At 36.7% G+C, this 21,360-nt stretch overlaps 1 protein-coding gene across 3 annotated transcripts in view; it reads right to left on the reverse strand.

Annotated features, from left to right (window-relative positions):
- Nucleotides 1-1,360: 1,360 nt before the first annotated feature.
- Nucleotides 1,361-21,360, reverse strand: part of HTR7 (5-hydroxytryptamine receptor 7) — a 31,539-nt gene continuing 11,539 nt past the window's right edge. The window contains exons 2-3 of one of the 3 annotated variants that reach the window (XR_006014530.1): nucleotides 8,852-10,298; nucleotides 1,361-3,290 (exon numbers count right to left, since the gene is read on the reverse strand). Coding sequence is in view for 2 of the 3 variants with exons in the window: in XM_042018944.1 (XP_041874878.1) it covers nucleotides 3,254-3,290; nucleotides 9,552-10,298 (784 nt within the window). In the remaining variant the exon portion in view is untranslated. The remainder of the gene's footprint in view (nucleotides 3,291-8,851; nucleotides 10,299-21,360) is intronic. The other 2 variants (XM_042018945.1, XM_042018944.1) reach the window with 2 other exon arrangements.

Genomic DNA, 21,360 nt, shown 5'->3' on the forward strand with positions numbered 1-21,360 from the left:
GAACAGATTAATTTGGGAAAAAAACAGACAGTAAGGGAAGTGCAGGAGAGATTTAATAAAGGTGTAGTAGGCTTGCCCACAAAATATATCAGTGGTCTGTTAACCACAAGAGTATATGGAAAAAAGACAGTCTTGGGTGGATAGTGGAAGATCAAGGGCTATGCAATTTTTTTAAAGTCATCTACTTTATCAAATGACAATGGTAACTGATAAATGCAGTGGCAACCACTGTAAGGTAGCCCTGCAAAAAAGCAAACTGTACACTGCGTCATCCCTGAACAGGTTAAGTGACAGAGCCAGAGAGGCATCCTCTGCAGATCCAGCACAGTGATTCTGAGCCTTGTTTCTGGCATCATCCCCTCTGCTGTTGTTATAACCACAGCCTGGGGACTTGGATTATCTCAGTGTGAGCCAGGTCCATGTGCTGCCCTTGTACTGTGGGCTACAGGAACTATTGAAAGCTCAACTCCTTATCCCAATAGGCCATCTCTTCTCCTGACCTCTTTTGATCAACCCTACTTTTTCCCTAATCCTCTAAAATATACTGTACATTATTTGCTGGTATTGAATATGTACTTAGCCTTGGGTGACTCTCCTAGTTACTGTGTGGCCTTGTGCATTGGTTTAAGAGGTGATAGACCTGACAGTTACAGCAGGAAAAAAAAATAAGCTTCATCTTCTATGGAAAAGTATCAGTATCGTGTAGTTCCTAATGTTCTCTGTGTTATTTATGTGTCTGAAAATTCCTGGGTGAAAAACTCTTCGTGGAAAAAAACAGGTAGAACTGCAACTTTGCAGGTCTGTGATGCCACAACCTATCCTAAAACATCCTCATAATTTCTGTGAGATTCTAGGAATGTAATAGGTAGTTAAATAAATATTTATCAGGTAATAATAGAATCATTACCTTCTTTTTATGAGGCAGAACCACCCTAAAATACAAGGGACATGTGTGTGTGATATATATGCGTATCAGATATATCTGTCTAGAGTTGTAGCTCCCTAGCAGCTAAAATCTCTGACTCTTTTGCCCTCTATTAAGTTCCTCCTAAAACATGCATTTTCTCTTAAGCTTAAAATATTGACATTAAAAACCCTATAAATTTTCATAGAACAATTTCACTGGTAGCTTTTTTTAAATTTGAGTATATTCTTTTAATCCTTTAAAATATTCATATGACATATAATTTTTTCCATTTCAATTCAAGTTAAGGTTTTTGACACAGTATCATGAACAAGTAAAATGACAGTCTAATTCATCAAAGTAAGATTGGTTTATTGCCTTTGTGAAATGGACATGCAACTGAGACCATAAAGCTTGAAAATGAGTTTCAGAGTATGGCCACTGCCCTTCATTTTAAGGCTTGGGGTTTTTTTTAAAAAAAGAAACACACACACCCCACCCCCCCCCCCCTTTTTTTTTTTACTGTTACAGTTATGAACCTATTATCTCCCTTTCTCACCAGGTTCAGTTATAATATTACTTGCCAATGTATTTTTGCCTTCAGCTGAGTTTCTCTGAATGGATTCTCATATAATGCAACCAGAACTGGTCCACTGGCCATTGACAATAACTGTCCCATTTCCTGTTAAGTACTTCAGGCTAACCAAGTAAAAAGCATTTCTGTGACATTCCCTTTGGAAAATAAAGCAAACTGTAAGACTCATTATGTTTCAAATGCAGAGCTCACAGTGAGTAGTTATACCAGTAAAATACTGAAATGAGCCTTGCTGACCTGGTAAAATGAAAATATGCCACTCTGGTGCTCTCATGTAAGCACAGGTGTTATCCTAGGGTGTCAGGATAGTGCGTAGAAGAAGGATTCTCTGTTCTAGGTTTTACATAGGCTTAACATATAGTTGATTTGCTTCCCATGCTGATCCCTTGCCAATAAGAAATTAATTGGCCTGTTCTGGTATGTCTGCCTCCTTATTTAGGCAGCCACAGTGAACTTTCATATTAATTTAAACAAAGGAAATCAAAGCCCCAGTGGCACATGTAGCCACTGGATGATTTACCAGCAGCATTTTGGTTAAACTGCGGGTAAGGGACTAAGTTATCACAAATCCCACAGCTATGGAAATAAGGCAAGTGCTCATCGAGGTGTACCTTTAGCAAGATAGCCTTTAGGAATGGGATATGCCTCTGCATTGTGCATTCTGTAACCACACATAGCTTAGAATCTCAGAAGGGAAAGGAATATGAGAAGCTCAAAAAAAAGGTTAAAAGCTATGTTTAAGGAACTATCCTTTGAATCAATTTTCCCTGGGACAAATGGTCATTAATACTTGCCTACTTAATTTTTATCAAGCCAAAGGGATATGTTTAAATTATAACAAACCATTGGCAGAAATAACACTTCTCAAACACATTTTTAAAAATTATAATTAGTTCTCTCTCTAGCTAGCCAGTAAGACAAAAAGCAAAGTACTATGGAAATTCTCCAGCCTTTTATACTTATTTGAGTTGAAATGACAGGACTTCATAAATTGGCAGGTCATCAAAATTACATTAAAGCAAAGCAATCATATTTGTAAATTAGCCATGGTGTAATACACATGCATTCTAATTCTGTCCCTAAACTTTCGTCACAGCGTAAATGAAAGCAGCTTTTTACAAAAGTTTGGGAGAACCAACCACATGTATGTTAACAAGTAACAGACATTTACTTCATACAACAGAAAGCTTTAAAAAAATTGGGCTTTTATTGTTGTCATTCTCAATCCTGTTGCAGGTGTACAGCATCTCTTTAGTACAAGCTCTGAAAGCATCCACAGAGACAGCATTGACCTCTTCTTTTAGTACAGCAAAATACATTCAGTAACACTGACAATCCCTGAATAGGAATACCAATGTTAGGATCCATAAATATAGTAAACATATGAATGTTCTTCTACGTAGTTTAAAGTGGTGGAAATCTGTACAACCCTTTATCTTTGAGTTTTAGTGGCATTTTTTTCCCCCACCCTCTGTGTCAAACTTATTGCTGAAATTATTTGGCTTTCTCAGGCAGAAAACTATTTTCATTTGTATATGGCATCACTTTCCTCCATAACAAACAAGATGTGACTACTTCCAACAGAAATGTATTTAATGCAATGTATCAAGCTCATGGAGTATTTTTAGCACATTCCCATCAAAAGAAGATGAAGTACATTTCATAAATCTATCCAACTCTTCCAAAGCCAACTCTTCATTTTTCTTCTTCCTGTTCTGGCTTGGCTTTTTCTGGCTGCTTTGAAGCACATTTGGTCATGACTCTTTTTCCCTGGAGAAATCAGGACTTCTCCTGTTTTTAAAAAAGTGGATGAATTAGATGAGAAATATCCTGGAGCAACTAAAAGTTCTGACCAAATATACCACTGAAATAAATGGAAATGTTTCTCAAGAGGCAATTAGATCATTGAGATAATTCTCTAAAATCCTATACAGAGGAGGAAGCTGGGGGAAAGTGGAGCATTCCGGGGGCTTTCAGTCCTTTGTACTCATCATATTTCGGGTTGTTGTGAGCAGTGAGGAAATTCAGTCTGTTTTACACAAATCAGTGGCAAAAGCCCTAAATTCCTTCATTAAATACAGGTGACTTTATTGAGAGCCCTGCATTTGGTCCAGCCTTCCAGCCTCTGGTGGCAGCACAAGCCTACACTGCCCATGGAGACCTCACACATGTGAGAGAGGGAGAAAGGAGACAGAGCAATAATGAAGACTTCTCCCTCGCTTTCATAAAACTGTCTGTAGACAAAGAATTATTGCAAGAATCTTTGCATGTAATACACAAATTCCTGCCTCTCTTCTCAAGCTGGGTGAAGGGGAGAACCACTCTTGTACAGCAAGCAGGCTGAAATGCTGTAACAGAAACATCTGCAAGAATACAAGACAGGTTTTCGGCGCATTCCTCTCCAGTCTTGCAGCAGGGGACTAATTTGTCTTGTTATAGCCTCCCTGTTGAAACTATGGAATTAATCATATCTGTAACTGTATCAGGAGCAGGCATTTTTACAGGCAAACCTGCACTCTCACCTATTTCAAATACTTTATTACATGTAAAAACGTCTTGGCAAAAAATGATCCAAATTGAAGGAAGGCAGGTAATTATATCCAAGTTCAAAACTAGATATAAAGGAAAGATAAAGGTATTTTAAATCCTACGTTTTAGGTAATTGTAGATTTTTTTTAAAGCCAGAATAAAATTCTGGACTTCATATAATTTTCCCTTTAAAATGTTGTTTTTCTCTTTTCTGGGCTGACAAGAGATTATTTCAGAAAGAGAATGCTGATATTAAAAAAAAATGTTATTATGCAGCATTAACTTTACCTGCATAATACAACTTCTGATTTTTTTTCTTTTAATGACAAGTGAAAGGTCCTTAACATGATTGTCACTTGCATTTACTGCATTCTTTGAAGACAGTAATAAAATTTATGGATTTGTCAGCTTTTGCAACTGTTGGGAAGTAAATGTTCATTTAATTTGCCCAATTTTTTATTTTCCTTGCAACCATCTTCAGGATGGTAGATTTGACTGAGGAATCCCTGCTGTTTTAACTCAGACCTGGTTAGTTTAGCCAAAGATGCAAAGTTGTCTGGGGCAACAGTGAGTTTATCCAGATGCATTCTTTTATATTTTTCCATGCTTTAAACCACAGATTTTTTCAAAAGGGCTGAACTAAGTATACTTCAGTAGCTTGCTGTCTCTTCTCTTGCAAAAGGTAAAAATAAGTGTACTGTAAACACAATTTTCTGGAACTAGCAAGACCACACAACTACTGAATTAATGAAATATTGTTGGTTTTGATGGAGTAGATAGAAAACTAAAAGCAAAATATTTATTCAGTCTGGTATGTTGGTTTATAAAACTGTATGATCTCTTCTGGAAACTTTGATACATTTGAATGCATTTTTTTTCCTGAAGTAACTTCACTAGCTCTGTGCAAAACCTCACAAATGACAGAAAATATAATTTCAGTCAGTAAAGTCATGAAGTTACACAAATCATCAAAATATTACCCCAACAATCACCATATATTAATATCTTTTAGAAATAGCTCAATGGGGGTTTTTTAGCTTGCAGCAGTGAGAAATGAATCTGGGAATCATAAGCATCTTTTCAGTTTTCAGCAAATAAAAGGCATTCTGTCCTTTTGGAAATTTCACTATGTGAGAAGGTATTCAGGAAAATAGCAGAGCAGCTGAATAGTGAATGTAGGGAATGACAGGCCCGTGTGGCAAAATGTTTACAAAGTGGATGTAGAATATATAATTCTCTTCAAACTCACTCTGAACCCACTCTTTAGAGGCAATAACTACTTAGGAGATTTAAAACCGTGAAGAGGGACCTAAGTTTGTGTTTCTTGCAAATCGTAGAGATTGCTCTTCCAATTCAGTGTTTCTTAGGCTATTTTTAAATTTATTTGCTTTTGTCCTTCTCTTAAAAAAAAAAATCTAATCCTCACACAATCCCTACCTCCTCAGCATTTGAAATAAGAGGTTTCTTCTATTCCAGGATATTAATAATTTTTCATATTAAAACCATTCCCCAAGTCTCTTCATTTTCTCTCTTCTCTCTCTCTGTGTCTTCCTGAGAAATGTTTTAAAAGACAAAAACTATTTCTTAAGCAAACTATGAAGAGGATTTGGTGACTTGTTGATTTTGTACATTTTCTGAGAATAGTATAATTTAAATAGTTTTTTTTCGTGAAGGATTAGAAAAATAATGGTAAGAGTTAATTTAATAGCTGGGGGAAAGCAAAAGGACCAATGGCATTGCTTCCAACACCTTCCAATTCTGTAACTACAGCATCTTGGTCAGGAATCAAAAAATCTAACTCAGAAATGTTCTTCTAATAATGCTGCACTGTTTGGAGCAATGGATGCCTGGAAATTTGTTGTTCTGCCATGAAGCAGGGGCAAAAGTGAATGTATTTTTCTGCATTATTTATAGTATTAATTTGATAAATAATTCTCTTCTTTATGTCTCATTGCAGTAGATTTCTTTCCCACTCTTTGGCACACCTTTCTGTAGGTGATGCTAGCTCTGAACAGAGCATGGAAGACACTGTTTTTCTTTTTACGAAACTGAAATGTGAAGCAATAGATGCACAATAATAAGATATTACCATCAAGTCACATGTTTTACTACTCCGTTATTTCTGTTACTACCTGGTAAGACTCTTACTAAACAGAGGAGTTTGGCAAGTGCCAATAATGTGTTACAGTATTAGATGTACAGGCTGGTAGGTGGTGGGAGCTGGAAAAAGTGTTAGGAGTGAGGTTTCTGCCACAGACAGTCTCCCTCTAAAAAACAGTGCTAAGCAAGCAGGGGGAGTACAATTCTCACTTTCCCCCTCTTCATTTAGTCAGTGTTATGATGGCCTGCCTGTGCTCTGGCTGGTTCTTGGAGCCTTTCATTACCATTTTTTTCACAACCCCTTCTATCTGATTCACCCTTTTGGCTTTCCTCTAGAAACACGTGTCAGAACACACAGACCAAGAGTGCAGTCTCTTCTTGAGTTTGATGAAAGCATGTACCAGGCTGCACGTGTTGACATGAGCTTCTCATTCACCCATTCTTTTATCACCCCCTTTTCAGATGTGTAGTGAATTATTTAAGTTTAAAAAATGCTATTTCTGCAGTTAGATGGTGTGATGCAGTTCTATTTATTTATTTATCTTTTTCAAAAGTGAAATGACCTGTTCATGAATGCAAACAATTATTTCCTTCTTGTTCTTATCAAAGCAACGTTCCATTAGACTTCTGTCTGAAAACTTTCTCTTCTTCTCAACTTTTCTTCTCTGTGTGTCTGGGCAATGGGGCATTCTTCTAATCTTCTCAACTTCTTTACTTTTCCCCTCAAATATAGCTCCATCTAAAACCACCTTCCATTTGTCTATATTTTGGTTTGGGTGTATGAAGAAACCTTGTAGTCTTTTTTTTGGTTTTTTGGGGGGGTTTTTTTGGTTGGTTGGTTGGTTGTTTTTTGGGGTTTGTTTGTTTGTTTGTTTTGTTTTTCTTTTTTTTCCCAAACATATCCAGAGATCAGCTATAGCTGTTTATCTCCAAAAACTTCAAGGATTAGTATACACACGCCATAACAACTCTTACTCCTTTCTGGGGTCTCATTACCTGAAACAGATGGTAGAGGAAAGCTGGAGTCCTACAGGATGTTTTCCCAGAGGAAGGCAATTGCTTTTAGTGACAGCTGGGCAAATGTCAAATTCTGACTCACAAGACACATATTTCATTAAAAAAAAGGGAAAAATCTTATTTGGAGGAAACACAGTTTCTCACACTTTCCTGCAGAGTAAAAATGATGAAACTTCTGTCCAGAATTCTAAAATCACCTTCAGAGTTCTATAGTCCCACTTGGAGTCTTCCCGGATACATCTATTTTTTTATACCCATGTATATCCTTACACAGACAAAAACCTTATAGAAGGCCTTAAAAATTTCTCACTTATGCTGGGAAAAAAATAGAAAAGCTACTCTTGTAAGTAATAAAGAAACAACAATAATTTCATGTTGAATATGGAAAATATGCTTGAGTTAACATGAGCTCTACTCCGTACTCCAGAGCTTGTGGATATTTTGGGCCCAAATCTCTTCTTGGCACTGTGCATAGTATTAAAACATTTAAAAGAAGTAGGACTGTCCCAAATCAATTTGAAACTTCTTTAGAAAACTGTTTTGAAGCTGCGATACATTCTCTTACTCTTACAAAACTATGATTCTCTTCTGAAAATGAGGCCAAAATGTACTTCCTACTGTAGTGTATGAATGCATCTAAAATGACTTAAGCATGTTTCAGTACACATAGCTCAGCACATCAATCCAGGTCTTACCTATGTGCCAGTTAGAGGCTCAAGTGTTTGCAGTTATGTCTGGGTGCTTGGAACAAGGGATCTGGCACAGACTTCTCACTACTTAGCCCAAATTAACATCACTGAACTCATTTAAGTCATTTTGGCTTCATAGTTGAGAAAGCAGGGACAGAAGTTAGCCTAAAGTGTGATTTGATGCTGAGGCAATTTGATAATGAATATGTCTCCTCACTGATGTCCTGATATTTGAAAAAGTAGATCAAGCTCCAAAGCAGTCTTTGTTCACTAATGTACCCCCACCCTCTGCTTCAGCTGGAACATGGTGTGCAGTGCAAACTTGGGCCAAAGAACTCATCTTGATCTTATGAGTTGTTCTATTATTATTTTAAGTTATTATAGTAGTATCTTACACAATCACTGCATGGTTTATTAATACATTATTAGTAATAGATTAATATAATCAATATCTTTATTATTAATTTTTAAATAAAATCATTGTTATAATATTTGGGCCTGCTCCACTGAGGGAAGAGATTTGTTACCAAAGTCAGGAGAAGTAGGATCACATACTTGGACAAACTGGAGTGGTGGTAGAAAAAGCTAGAACCAGAAAAACTAAATTATCTTTATTCTTACACAGGGCAAGGCTTTAAATCACTTCAAGCACAAGTGATGATTAAAATTAGCTGTAAGGATAAAGTTCAGATGTCTCTGAAGTCATAAGGTCTTATGTTTATTTTTTCCTTACTGACTTCAGAAGAGAAAGAAATCCCAAAAAGTAGAAGAGCTTTCAAATAGAGAGTAAGAGCTTTCAAACAGACAGTAAATTAACTACTGAAGTGGAATAAGGACTAGCCATACATCAACAGAAATAACTTGAGCACAGACAGCGTCTCCATCTAGATTAGAGAAGTGCTCAGCTGAGAAGGCCAAGAAAATTAAAGAATGAAGAGATGGACAAAGACCAGATAGATCCTGAAATAAACTGTAATCAGACACATTTGTTATGTTAGAAATATAGTACAAGATTACCTGGTGTGATTGGCACAGCAGCACTGCAGCTACCTGCGCTGCATGGCTGCATGCAGCAGTGGATGTTGGTCCATGTGACTTTACTCAAACTCCTATAATCACATTGGAAGTGTAACATATTCTTTCAGTGCCAGAGTTGCTGTGCAAAGGCAACATTAAATTTCACAACATAGTTCATTTCCAGGCAATCCAATAAATTAATGCTTAATGAATATATGGGGTTCTATAATAAAGAATACTTCTAAGCAATAGAAGATCTTTGATCCAGCTTCTACTTAAATGATTTATTTTTGTAATAACAAAGTGGAAGTAAATGAACTTTTCATCATTCTTAAGTCTTTATTACAGTAAAGAATCTCTAGGACACAAGATGCATCCAACATTCAGACCTACTAAACATTTTTTGGGCCAAACAAACAGGTTAGGCCAACTTTGCTTTTTCCTCACTAACAGTTCAAACATCCTGCACCACATTCCTCTTTTCCTATATTCCTCTTTCACCCAAATTCTTTAGATGGTGGTCTTGTTTTGCCAGGCTGATTAGGACTGGTGGGCTCTACCTTGCTCCCTTCCCTTGATGACTGCATTAACAGAGCTCAAGAAGCCTGGTTCTTCCTACAACACTTCTTTCGAATCTGTGGGGGAAAAAGCTAATGTGATAAAACAACAAATTATCACAGTAGAGGATGAGCAACCTTACAGAACAAATTCTGGCTTTTCTGCAAGCTTCAGAGCCTCGTGCATCCCTGCGGCTGAGAGCTTGCGGTTGATGTTCCTATATCTGCATTGCAGCAGGTTGCGATAGGTCGTCCTCAGGTCCCGATTGAAGAAGGCATATATAAAAGGGTTAATGAGAGAGTTTGCATAGCCCAGCCATAGAAATGTTCTCTCCACCCAGAGTGGGATACAGCTGCATGCTGTACCACAGATAAAGGGCCTTGCAGTTGAGAGGAGGAAAAAGGGCAGCCAGCAGACTGTGAAAGCCCCAACAATAATCCCAAGGGTGGTAGCAGCTTTCTGTTCTCTTTTAAAGATGGAAATGTTTTTCTTGTCATGCTTTAGGAGTCGTGAAAAATTAGTACATTCTTCAGATTCCTTGTGCAGTTTTACAACTCCATTCACAGAAATCCCTTCTATTTCTTCCAGACGGGGAAAACCAGTAAACTTGTGTTTAGCAGCACTCCTCCTGGCAGCTTTATAAATCTGATAGTACATGAAAAGCATCACTGACATTGGAATATAAAATGCAACTGCTGTGGAGTAAATGGTGTAGCCAAAGTCTTGACTGATGAGACAAACCTTTTCATCATTTACGTTCTGGGCCCAGCCGAAGAGTGGAGGTATGGTGATAGAGGCAGATAAAAGCCAGACACACAGGATCATTTTGGCCATACACTTCCCATTCTGCCTTACGGGGTACGTAAGAGGTCTTGTTATTCCCAGGTACCTGGAACGATAACACAGAGTTACCACAGAGGGCAGGGGTTAACTGTTAAAAGTTATTTCACGTAGCCTACCCTAAACCAAAACCTTTGGCCAAGTTTTCTGTTTCTTAATTTTCAGTCCTCTCTTTGCATGTATTACTAACTTGTAAATTCACGTGTCTTTCACATTAAAATTTACAATGTTAGTATTCTATATAAAAGGTCTTTTATTCCAGAAGGAAATCTCCCATTGGCCATAACAATGTGATTTTCATGAATTTGTTCAATCTCCATGCACATAAAGCATATTTCGGCTTTTAAGGAAATTCTGAAGCCTTAATTATGTTTTACTACCTTATGAAATCTTGGACTATAGAAAAATGCTCATTCCACAAAGCCATCCACTTTTTGTATTGAGTGGATGGTTATAACAAGCAAGCATTCATCTTCACTCTTCTGATGTATTCAACAGTTAGGAAGAGCCCTGCCACTAAGCTGAGATAATTGGGTTGTCTTTCTTTCTTTCATGTTTCAGGAACAACACAAACAACAAACTGCAAACTTATACCAAGAGTAGATTATTTCAGTACTAAAATAATTTTTTTATCATTACTTAATTAGAAAAAACATGTCTATTAAATGTCCAAACTTTTACTGAACAAAATAAAAGTCTATCACAGCTCCAGAAGACCTGGGGAAGAAAACACATTTTACAGACAAGAAAAATATTTATAATGGGTCAATTTTTCAATAGAAAAAAAAATTAAGTCTGTTGACAACTTTTATATTTCCTAATTTGTGGTATTTTAAACTAAGTATCTTTTTCTATTTACAGAAGTATTACTATGGCTCTATATAGCTGGGTAAGAATATTCTAGGTTTGAATTTACTCTCAACTATAGAAAATGTCTGTACTTCCTCTCTAACAATGGGAATTTCTCTTAGATGGAATCAGATGCTTTTATTTAGACCTAAGATTTTTAGTTTCAATTTTGGCTTCTGCTCAACTGGAACTTACCTATGAGTTACTGTTAACTTCTCAAATTGTTCGTTTTCACTTCCTCCAAAAGAATTTTGAGAAAAGCGGTGTGATTTGCTTTGTTACTTGTAAAAGAAATTATTTCAAATCAAGTTTCTGAATAACGTTTTGGTTTCAAGAGCTACCAGGGTTTACTCACATAGTGAAGGTTCTGGAGAGTTACAAATGAGAACTATAGTAATGTAATTAAAAATATCTTTGGGGAGTACGTTTTCTCTGTCTATTCACTTAGCACATCAAATATGAGATTTGCCTGGGTCTGTGGAATGCTGCATTGTTGATTTTACTGCAATGCAGTAAATTATGGCCAATGCTCTTGCTTTATACAAGCACTCAGGTATGCTACAGTGATGGAAGTAAAAGAAACATCATTTAATGATCTGTTCTGATGAGTATCAACAATCCTTCTCAACCGTGACATTGGTTTTATATTGCTATTATGACAAGTGTTACACAAAGGACAGGCTGGTTTATTGTGCCCTATTCTTGACAGGCTGCACAAGTAAATTACAGCAGGCCAGTATTTTGCCAGTCTGCACCTGGAGAGGCTGTGAACTAAGAATTCTCATTGGAACTGTCTGGGATCAGAGCAGAGCAATCCATGGACCATGCTGTTAAAAAGGGCTGCTTCTTGTGCCCCTCAGCACCAGCATTAGAACATGGTCACTGGCCCAGCTCCAGCAGCCACAGGCATCATGCAGAGACCATGGAGATTTCTGTTTTACAGCACCATGGCCAAAACCATTTTCACTCCCAAGGAGCCGAGGGTTTTCCAAGGCGCTCCAAGATACAGAAGAGAAGAGTTAGTGCAGTGAAATTTCAGTTTAACTACTTAAAGGATACATCATACTGCTTTAAGCAATGCAATTGCAGAAAGGGTGAGTTATCAGCTGCAGCTTTTCTGGGACAAGAGTGGCCTTACCCTTAAAATTTGTCTAAGAATAGCACAATTTAGGTACAAAACAGTTAAACGCATCCTTTGTGCACAAAGACTTCTTGTCATTTACAATGGGTTGTTTTAAAAAAAATCCTTAAGAAGTTGGTTTGCCTTCCTGAAGTATGCACTTCTCTAGCTATTACCCAACTGGTCACTAAAAATAACACACTTTTGAGGTGAACTTTATTATGTAGCTAAAAAAGTTAAGCTGGATTTCTGCAAAAATCAGATCTGTGGGCTGCATACTCTGCCTACTGATGCATTCTCATGCACCAGAATATAACAAAAAGAATTCATGAAAGCGTAAGTATACTGAAAAGAATTTAAATTCATTAGTTTTGCCCTGGCATCACTTTTTTTGGAGAGTATCTTTTCTTCAGAAATGCTATTTGAAATTAAAATACATTAATTAACATAAAAATACACCAGCATCCTTTCTGCCTTATTCATTTTGCTAAATGTAGTATGATAGGGGAAAAGAAGTCAGCAGGCACAAATTAAGGAACGTTATCTTTTAATCTCTCTATACGAAATCCATTACCCTTGAAAACTCATTTGCAACGTCAAAATAATGTAAATCACTACGGTTGCCTAATACACTAGAGAGTGTTCAGGGCTTAATAGACTCATGAACTTCAAAAATATTGTGTCAAATTCAGTAGGAAAATATGCTTTGTAATGCTTAATCTTAAACTAGTACTTTAATAAAAAAATACTAAATGTAAATCAGCTGAAATTAACATATTCAAGTATAAGTAACACCTTGAGGTCTTATTACTGGGAAAGAATGAAGTCAGAGTCCTTAAAAAGCCCATTTCATGTGTCTCAGCTATCCTCCACATGAAAGAAGTGTCTCAGACTTGTTATTCTGAGAGTTGTTTCTTTCACATGCCACAGATGTTCATTTTGATCTTGGTGGAGAAGAAACTGTGCCTCAGTTCTCACTTGTAAAAGAAGGGCAATGCTATTTTGTATTCTTCCTGCTCCAAATTTCTTGACTCTATGGTTCTGCCAGACAGGGCATATCTCCATGTTACACCCAGCTCAGTGAGGTCTGTATCTAGGTTACTCCCCAACAGCAGAGTACTGCCGATGAATAGCCTTTATTTCTTCTAAAGTGGCCCCAGCATCTTCCATTCAGCACTGCCTGATGCTGCATGCAGAACACCGACGTGCAGGATGCTGTACTGTTGGGCAACCCTATGAAAAGGCACAACACACACAGCAGTCACATCCTGCTGCCATTCCAAGGATGCTGGGTGAGTGCAAAACAGTGAGAAGGAAAAATCTGGCACTACTATCTAATGGATACAGCAAAAAAGGATGATGTGAACTTTTTTTCTACTGCATCACTCGTGGAAAACAGACCCTTGCTTGAAGAGCTCAAAGTAAACAGCAGAGATCAAAATGATGTTAAATGGTGAAGGGCAGAGTAAACTTCTTGTTAAATGAATGTATATAAACACACGAGCATGTCCTGATTCTGGGTTGGTTTCTTATGATTTCTTCAGTGTCCCTTCTTCCCCACTGGGAAGAAGTTTGGAACCAGTTTGGAAACTGGTTTCTTTGTGCAGTCCACACATCGTGTGCCCAGCTCTGGGGAGGAAAAGTTACTGCATGCCATCCTCTTTCTGGAGCTCTGTTCAAACCTGCGAGGGGAGGGGGTAAAGAACTCCCTCCTTTAGTCAGCCATTGTACACAGTTGCCATTTGCCACACACAACGAACACCAACAGTGGAAAAGGTAAATTAACAAATCCTTTCCTTTCTAAAAATCTGATTTCCTGTGACGTAGAATTCTTTCCCAGTATCTCTAAATGGTTAGCATTCAATGACAAGAAATTGTCATAGACAATTTAATGCAAAATCATTATAACTGTATAGGTCTGTTTCTGAGATTATTCAGTTTGTGGGCTTTTTCATTCTGGCTTTTGATACTGATCCATTTCAATGACCACACAGAATACTTTTTATACTGCAGGGCTAAAAAAGTCTCTATTGTCACTTGAACTGTAGATCGGACAGGCAGATAGGTCTAGTCCTCATACCTTTTGAAATATCCAGAAAACAAGTTGAGACTTAACAGCTACATTGACTTCAACAATAGAAAGAAAATAATAACAGGATGGTCCAATATGTGATCATGTGTCCTAACTCTTTCTCTTCTACCCCCATTATATGGCTAAAAGATAAAGAGTAAAAGGTCTTGCCTGACACTGTGAGCAAAGTCATAGAGCAATAGAAAGCCTTACATCTCAAAGAATTAAAATAATTTTGAAGCTTCCTGCCCAACTCAATAATAAATTGAATACACCAGGACATCGGGATCACTTACACCACTTTTGTACTACACGTGTTACTCCTTTGTCTCTGGTCTCCATGTACTTTATAGGCAGATAGAATTCCATTCTAGTTAGTCCACATTCGTTCCTTAGCATTCACTGACTTGATCTAACAGATTCCAGAGTCAAATTAGATCTTTCACTGTCTGACTGCTTTTATGAAGCAGATTGGACTGCTACAGAACAAAACTAGAACCATTATACTGGAAATTATACAGATGTGTATTACAGCTATTTCTGCCAGGAATCACAACATACTGCTTTATTATCACTTACTATTTGATTACGAGTTGTGCTTAATATGACGTTCTGTCAGTTCTCCTACTGTTGTATTTTAAGAGTCATAAAACTGCTTTGTTCCAAAGGCACAACAATGCTTACTCCTTCCTTTCTCTCTTTCTTTAGCACAGAAGCTTTCTGTCTTCAATGCACATCTCCATGTACGGATTTCTTTGCAAACCCACAGCTATAGATTCCCTTCCTGTACCTCACCTGAAATAATTACTTATTCTCAAGAATGATGCTGATCTACTGACTTTTCTTCATTGACTATGATTCTCTCATCATCTTTCTTAATGTTTTTCTGTTTGGTTCAGCTCAACATTAAGAGACACGTCACAAGAAGAGGAGCAAAATGTCATTCCTCAAAGCTATCCATCATTCAAAAATATTCTCCCTAGTATATATCTCAATAATTTTTTCCCTTTCTTTCAAATGTAAATGTAGAAAGTTGAAACAAATACCAAATCCTATATTTCTGTTATGGCTATGTCAAAACACCTAGCAAATACTGTTCTCTTTTCAAAGATGATGTGTTTACACAATGCAAGAGATGCTCTGTCCCTCAGACATCCTTTTAAAGAGAACAAGATATACAAACATACAGATTTACCAGGAAAATACTATTCCTATCACATACTTAAGTAATTGAGACAGAAGTAAAAGAACAGAAACATAAGAAGACCTAAATGGTGAGACATGAGCACTGCAGTGCACAGCTCTGGTGCTATAATGTGACAATTACCTTGCTAATAACTGTACAATAGTACTTGGCCTTTCTGCAATACAGAACTGGCCTCATAATCACATCATGATCACTGCCAGTTTATTGCCTGGGAGGATATTTCAGAGGCAGTAAAATATTTTTCTCCTTAGCAGAAATGAGCAAAGTTACTAATTTCAATGCATATATTAAACATTTCAGAATATGAATTGGGTCACTTTAAAACCTGAACATAAAATGTCATGTAATGGTAGAGTGAGACAGGAGAACTAACATAATCAAAACACTACTCAGTGGAGAGAAAAAGACTGACTAATTTTATGCTCTATCTGGTTAAATGTTGCATCTTTCCTATGCTGTGAATTAGTACACAGGTTATAAAAGTCTTAGCACAGTGGTCAGCTTCCACATCTTAATTGCTAGAAATCCTAGAAAGCTCTACTTTATCCTTCTCAGCTGATGGTGAATGAACAAACATAAAAGATGTTAAATCTATGTTTTTATATCGATTCTTCTAGCTGCTTATGCTTCACACTTCATAAAATTTCAACCTTATTCTTATCATTGAAATGGTGATGTGTTAATTTTTATATTTGGAAGAACGAGAATGAAATACTTGTTTTGCTTTCAGTAAGGTTAACACTCTACATTATTCCCCTTTTTGTTTTTAATTAAATGTATTTTCTTAAATTCTCTTTATAATAGGATCATTTCTACAGCTACAGTGGGTACATATTGAATTTATTCTACATCGTAAATGTTCTGACTTGATTTTTCTTTTTCTCAAAAATCATTGTAGGGGTTTATTTTTGATGAACTCAAGAAGTGTAGGTGTTCCTGGCAGTGGGGGAGGATTAAGTCAATCAAAATTAAATATCTGTTCATTCTAAAGGAATGTAATTTGCATAGTAGAAGATTGCTTTCTCCTCTTTTATATTTCTTTTCATTTCTCTGTACTTTCCTGGGCTTTCTTCCTCTCATATTGTATAACTTTACAGCTTCATATTTTTCATATTTATTTTAGCTCATTTTTCATTCTTTCATTTCACTCATTTTTATTTCACCTTCTTGCTGTCTTATTTCTCGTTCTCTTTTTGCTCTGTATTTTTCCTTCTTTATTTCTGCTTACTAATCTTAGACATCCACGCCATAGATAGGGGAATGCATTCTGTTCTTTTTCTAAGAAATACATGACAACCATATTGTCAGGATATGTGCAAAATTTTTCTATTCAACTTCTATTACCTTACTTGTACTTCTGAAACCATATTGCTCTTTACTTTCAGACCTCGGCAAATTTCTTTCACCTGCCCTCACCCTTTGCCTTTCATGTTCACCCTGCATGACTGTCAAAGCATTTATCACCTGTCACATCTTGTTCTCAGCTTCTTGACAAACCAGCTCAGTAGCCTTTCATTTTCCACTGCAAATTATACATTGCTTGGAAAGAAAGGTCCAAACGTGTAGTTGCTGATGTTTACCTTGCAACACAGCCTGAATGCTAGATAATATGTATTTCCTACCTAATATTTTGCAATTACCCTTATAAATATTCTAAATTATAGATTAAATGCTCTTATTAACTCTCTTTGAAGGAAACAGTACCTGTATATTTTCCTTTCTCTACCATCAACAGAGACATTAAGGTAGGAGATATAAGAAGGGAGGTGGATTTCAGCCCATTAATACTTCACCAGCCACCTAGAAACCAGATACATTTGAAAACTGAGAAGGTTTTGGACACAAATTGTTTAGAACTAAGTTGCATTGTGTAATGGAAGAATTACTATTTTTAATTTTTTTCAAAATATCTGAGCTGCAACTTTGTGGGTTTCATCGTCACTAGTTTCCTGTTTACAAGTGTGGTTTGCTTACTGAGTGAAATAGGATTAATTATATACCGAGCTCAAAAGTGCTTTTCACCCCACTTCTTGATAGATAATCTGTAACACTTCAAAAGCTCTCCAAATCCAGGCAACTCGCACATAGGAAGAATCATTTTTCTTTACAATGTTCAACAATGTGATAGGTTGAGGGAAAATAAAAACTCACGCTTTTCTAAAAGAAAATGCATAACTGTGTCAGGGACATACTACCTACTTCTGCCTTTTCACACACATGCACCTCCTCCCAGATTTGCAAGCTCCTTTATTTAACACCGATCTATTTATTTTTGTGGAAGAAGTGAGAAGAGAGTCAAAATGCTTTCCCTACATTTTTCTCTTTTTTTGTTTTTTAATAAAAAGTTATATTCATCAAAATAAAGTATGATTTGCGATACATACTAGTAACATTTTAGGAACATTGCCTAGAGAAAGACTTCTCAGGCTTTTTAAGAAATATCTAATTTACTGAGAAAATCTTCATGAAATTCATCCTCGTATACACACAAGCTGCTTCACAAGTGCAGCTTGTTAATACAGCCTCATACCCTGTGGTATCATTCACAGTAGTTGTTAAGTCATTTTATCAATCAAGGAGTAGAAGGAAAATCAAAACCTCTTCAAGGATGGCAGTTTGTTGCTATATTCAATAAGGGGATTCATATCAGAAAACACTATTTCTATTAAAATTCACATTTCAACTTATTCCACATTGAGAACATCTTTATTATCCCAAAATACTGCAGGCTCACAGAAACAAATGCAGTGCAATTGCATCATGTCAACTGTTATAGCTGAGTATATCTAATTACACGTAGACTGATGTCTGTCTTACATGACTATTTTTTCATCTTTATGTGTATGATGCAGTAGTTCATGTTATTAAGTTATTACAACATGCCTGGCCTCTTTTTGAGAGGGCAGAGAAGATATTTAACCTTCTAATACTACCTGGAAGACTAAGATAGAAAAAAAAGGTTTCTAGAAAAACAATTAAAGAGGAATCACATTCTTGTTTATTTCTGTCTGGCTGTGATGCAATGTTCATTAGCAACTGAACATGCAGGATAATAGTTTAGGTTGGAAAAGGCTAGGGAAGAGGTTTTATCTCATATGGCCTTTTGTATGTTAGAGGAGAACTGGGTAAGTCTGAAATGGAAAATGAATCTGAGTAAATGATGTGGCATGACTGGAGGGAGTTGGTGCTGTCAGTGAGCTTGAGGAGCAGCAGAGACCTTGAGCATGAATGCACAGTCCAAATGATCCGAGGAAGGATGAGGCTTGACTTGGAATATTGCTTAATAGTGTTATAGAGGACTTATTCTCCCCTTTAAAGATGTGGTTTCTTGAAGCACCAGCTCAGATGAAATCCCTCCTCTTTTCAACAGAGGCAGTTTCTGAGCAAAGAGCAAAAATTAAAAAGAATATGTATTGCAGATAGGAACCAAAAAATCCTCATTTTCCTTTCGTGTTCACCCCATCTCAACCCTCTTGTCCCTCACACCCGGGGTTATCGACAGAGAACGTGTGAAGGCTCAATTTCAGAGCTATGAAAAACTGTCTTTTCTTTTTTAAAGAAGAAAACCCTCATCTGACTACCACAAAGCGGAAATGGCTAAGGTGATTTTCTCCAACTTCACTACATGAGTCACGCTTGGATTGACACTAAACATCAGCTTAAAAGGAATTATTTTGAAAGTTATAATAGTGTTTCAAAATGAAAGCCTCCCACAACTTTAACTAGAAAATCATGACTGATGTCTTCAGTACAATTAAATTAAACATTTCAGAAATATCCATAGTATAAGTGATGAATGAAATGAAAAATTACAGCCCACTGAACTGATAATACCACTATATTAAAATAAAGTATCCTCAGGGAATAGCTATTTCAATGTGCTGATGTTTATGTCCCTTCTCTTCCTTCCTTGAATACAAACAGTTTAAACACAGTATCTTCAGACAAAGCACTTAAGGAACAACCCTCTCTAGAATACTTCTTCCTTCCTCCCCCTTCTTTCTTTTCCTCTCTCTGAAGAGACAGGAAAAATGCTGGAAAGACCAGGTCCAAATTCTCCTTTTTGCTTCTTCACGACAGTAATTCTGCAAGAGCCCTAAGGAACACCTGTACAGTCATTATGGGTGAATCTCAATACAGACCTAACCTACTTAGACATTTTTGACTCTGTCCATAGTTGTATTGGCCTGAAGGCAGATCTGAATTTTTTAAAAATCACACAGAAGTCTTTCTATGTTCCACTGGATCAGGTATGTGAAAATTACAAATGTTGACCTCAAGCTTTACTTGTTTGCCCTCGCTTGGCTAGACAAAATACAAAATATATCAATAAACGGTATTAGATACACAGGAAAATCCAAATCCAAAGCAGGTTTAATTAAGAATATTCTTTCAAAAATTTTGGGATATGCAAAGCATCTTGTATAGTGTTTATCTAGTTGTTTTTTAAAGATGCACACTGGAGTTGCTTTTCCTACAGCAGTAAAATAATTTCTCTCTTCCTAATATGAATAATTCTTAACACAGGAAAAAATCACAACTCGTTTTGGAAGCAGAGGCTGTGGGCTGGACAGAGCACAGCATGAGGGGAAGCTATCAAGGAAGGAAGGCAGGAGGTTAGATCAAAATGTGAGTCTACAATTCAAGAACCTTTTAGAAAACTGCTGTTCACAGTCCTTTCCAGCAGAAACTTTTGGTTCAGTGACTTATCATTAAATAATAAGGTGATTCCTTCCCTGTAACTTATATAAACAGCAAATTTTTTGTCATTTCTTGATATTTTAGTAGTATATTTTCTGCTCAGTATGTGGTACAGAATGAGGTTATCGTGTCTCATCATCTTTCATGCCAATGAATGTAAGGTTTACTGTAGCTACCACATTTCTCAACCGTATGTGATTTATTTCCTTAGCACTCATTTTAACTAACATATTCACTTACAGCATACTTAGACACCCAGTCTTAAGTTCTCCCTTCACATGTAATTCTTCTGCCTGCTGTCATTTCCCTCACAAAATGTGTCATTCAGTGAAATTTTGAAATTTAATATCAATAAATAAATTGGTCAGGTTGAGTTCTCTTATACTAACTGGAAATAGAAAATTTCCAGGGATTTAATAGTTCTTCCCTTTGCAGTCACTCAGAATCCCTAAATACAGAGCCCCAGGTGACCTTTAACTGAAGGAGAAGGTTGAAGGAGAGAAAGATCTAGTGAGAAGAAGTAACTGCAGCTAAATCCAAATTGCAGTGGGTAATACTGTATATTCAGCCTTTCCCAAACTCAATATTTAGTAGTTCATTTGTCATAATACTTATTCATTTTTGCCAGCAGCCCTGGGAATGAAGAAAGTAACAGCCAAATGGACACCATTTCTTTCTAGCTAACAAATCCCACACTCTCATGAACTTTGAACCTCCTGGGTCTTGCCCAGACCTGCCAGGCTGTGGTTCCACGTAGGGGGCTTTTTTCAGCTTGCTGCATCAGAAACATTTAATCCAAATCCAGAAATCCATACTCCCCATTTCAGATGTCACCAGGTCTACCTTTGTAAAGGTAGCTGCAAGCAGGCTTAGAGATCACTAGACAGGAAACCTGGAAAAAGATTATTCAGGACAGTGTGTCCTCTTTGTCTAGTTGAAAATAGGCCTGCCCACAGCAAATTTCCACTACAGTGTATTCTTTTTTTCAGCAACATCCTTCACATTTTCCTTCTTTTAAAAATCATGCAAAATCTGCAACATTAAATATTTTTAAAATATAGAACACATTTCAACACAAACTGTTACCACCAACTTCACAGGCATGAAAACATAGTACATCCAATCTACAAAATGAACCTCTTGCTTTTTTTCTTGTCAAGAAA

Source organism: Corvus kubaryi, unplaced genomic scaffold (assembly GCF_017639235.1).
Source record: "Corvus kubaryi isolate FWS band 111438036 unplaced genomic scaffold, C.kubaryi_AGA036_p1.0 138, whole genome shotgun sequence".
Taxonomy (NCBI): domain Eukaryota; kingdom Metazoa; phylum Chordata; class Aves; order Passeriformes; family Corvidae; genus Corvus; species Corvus kubaryi.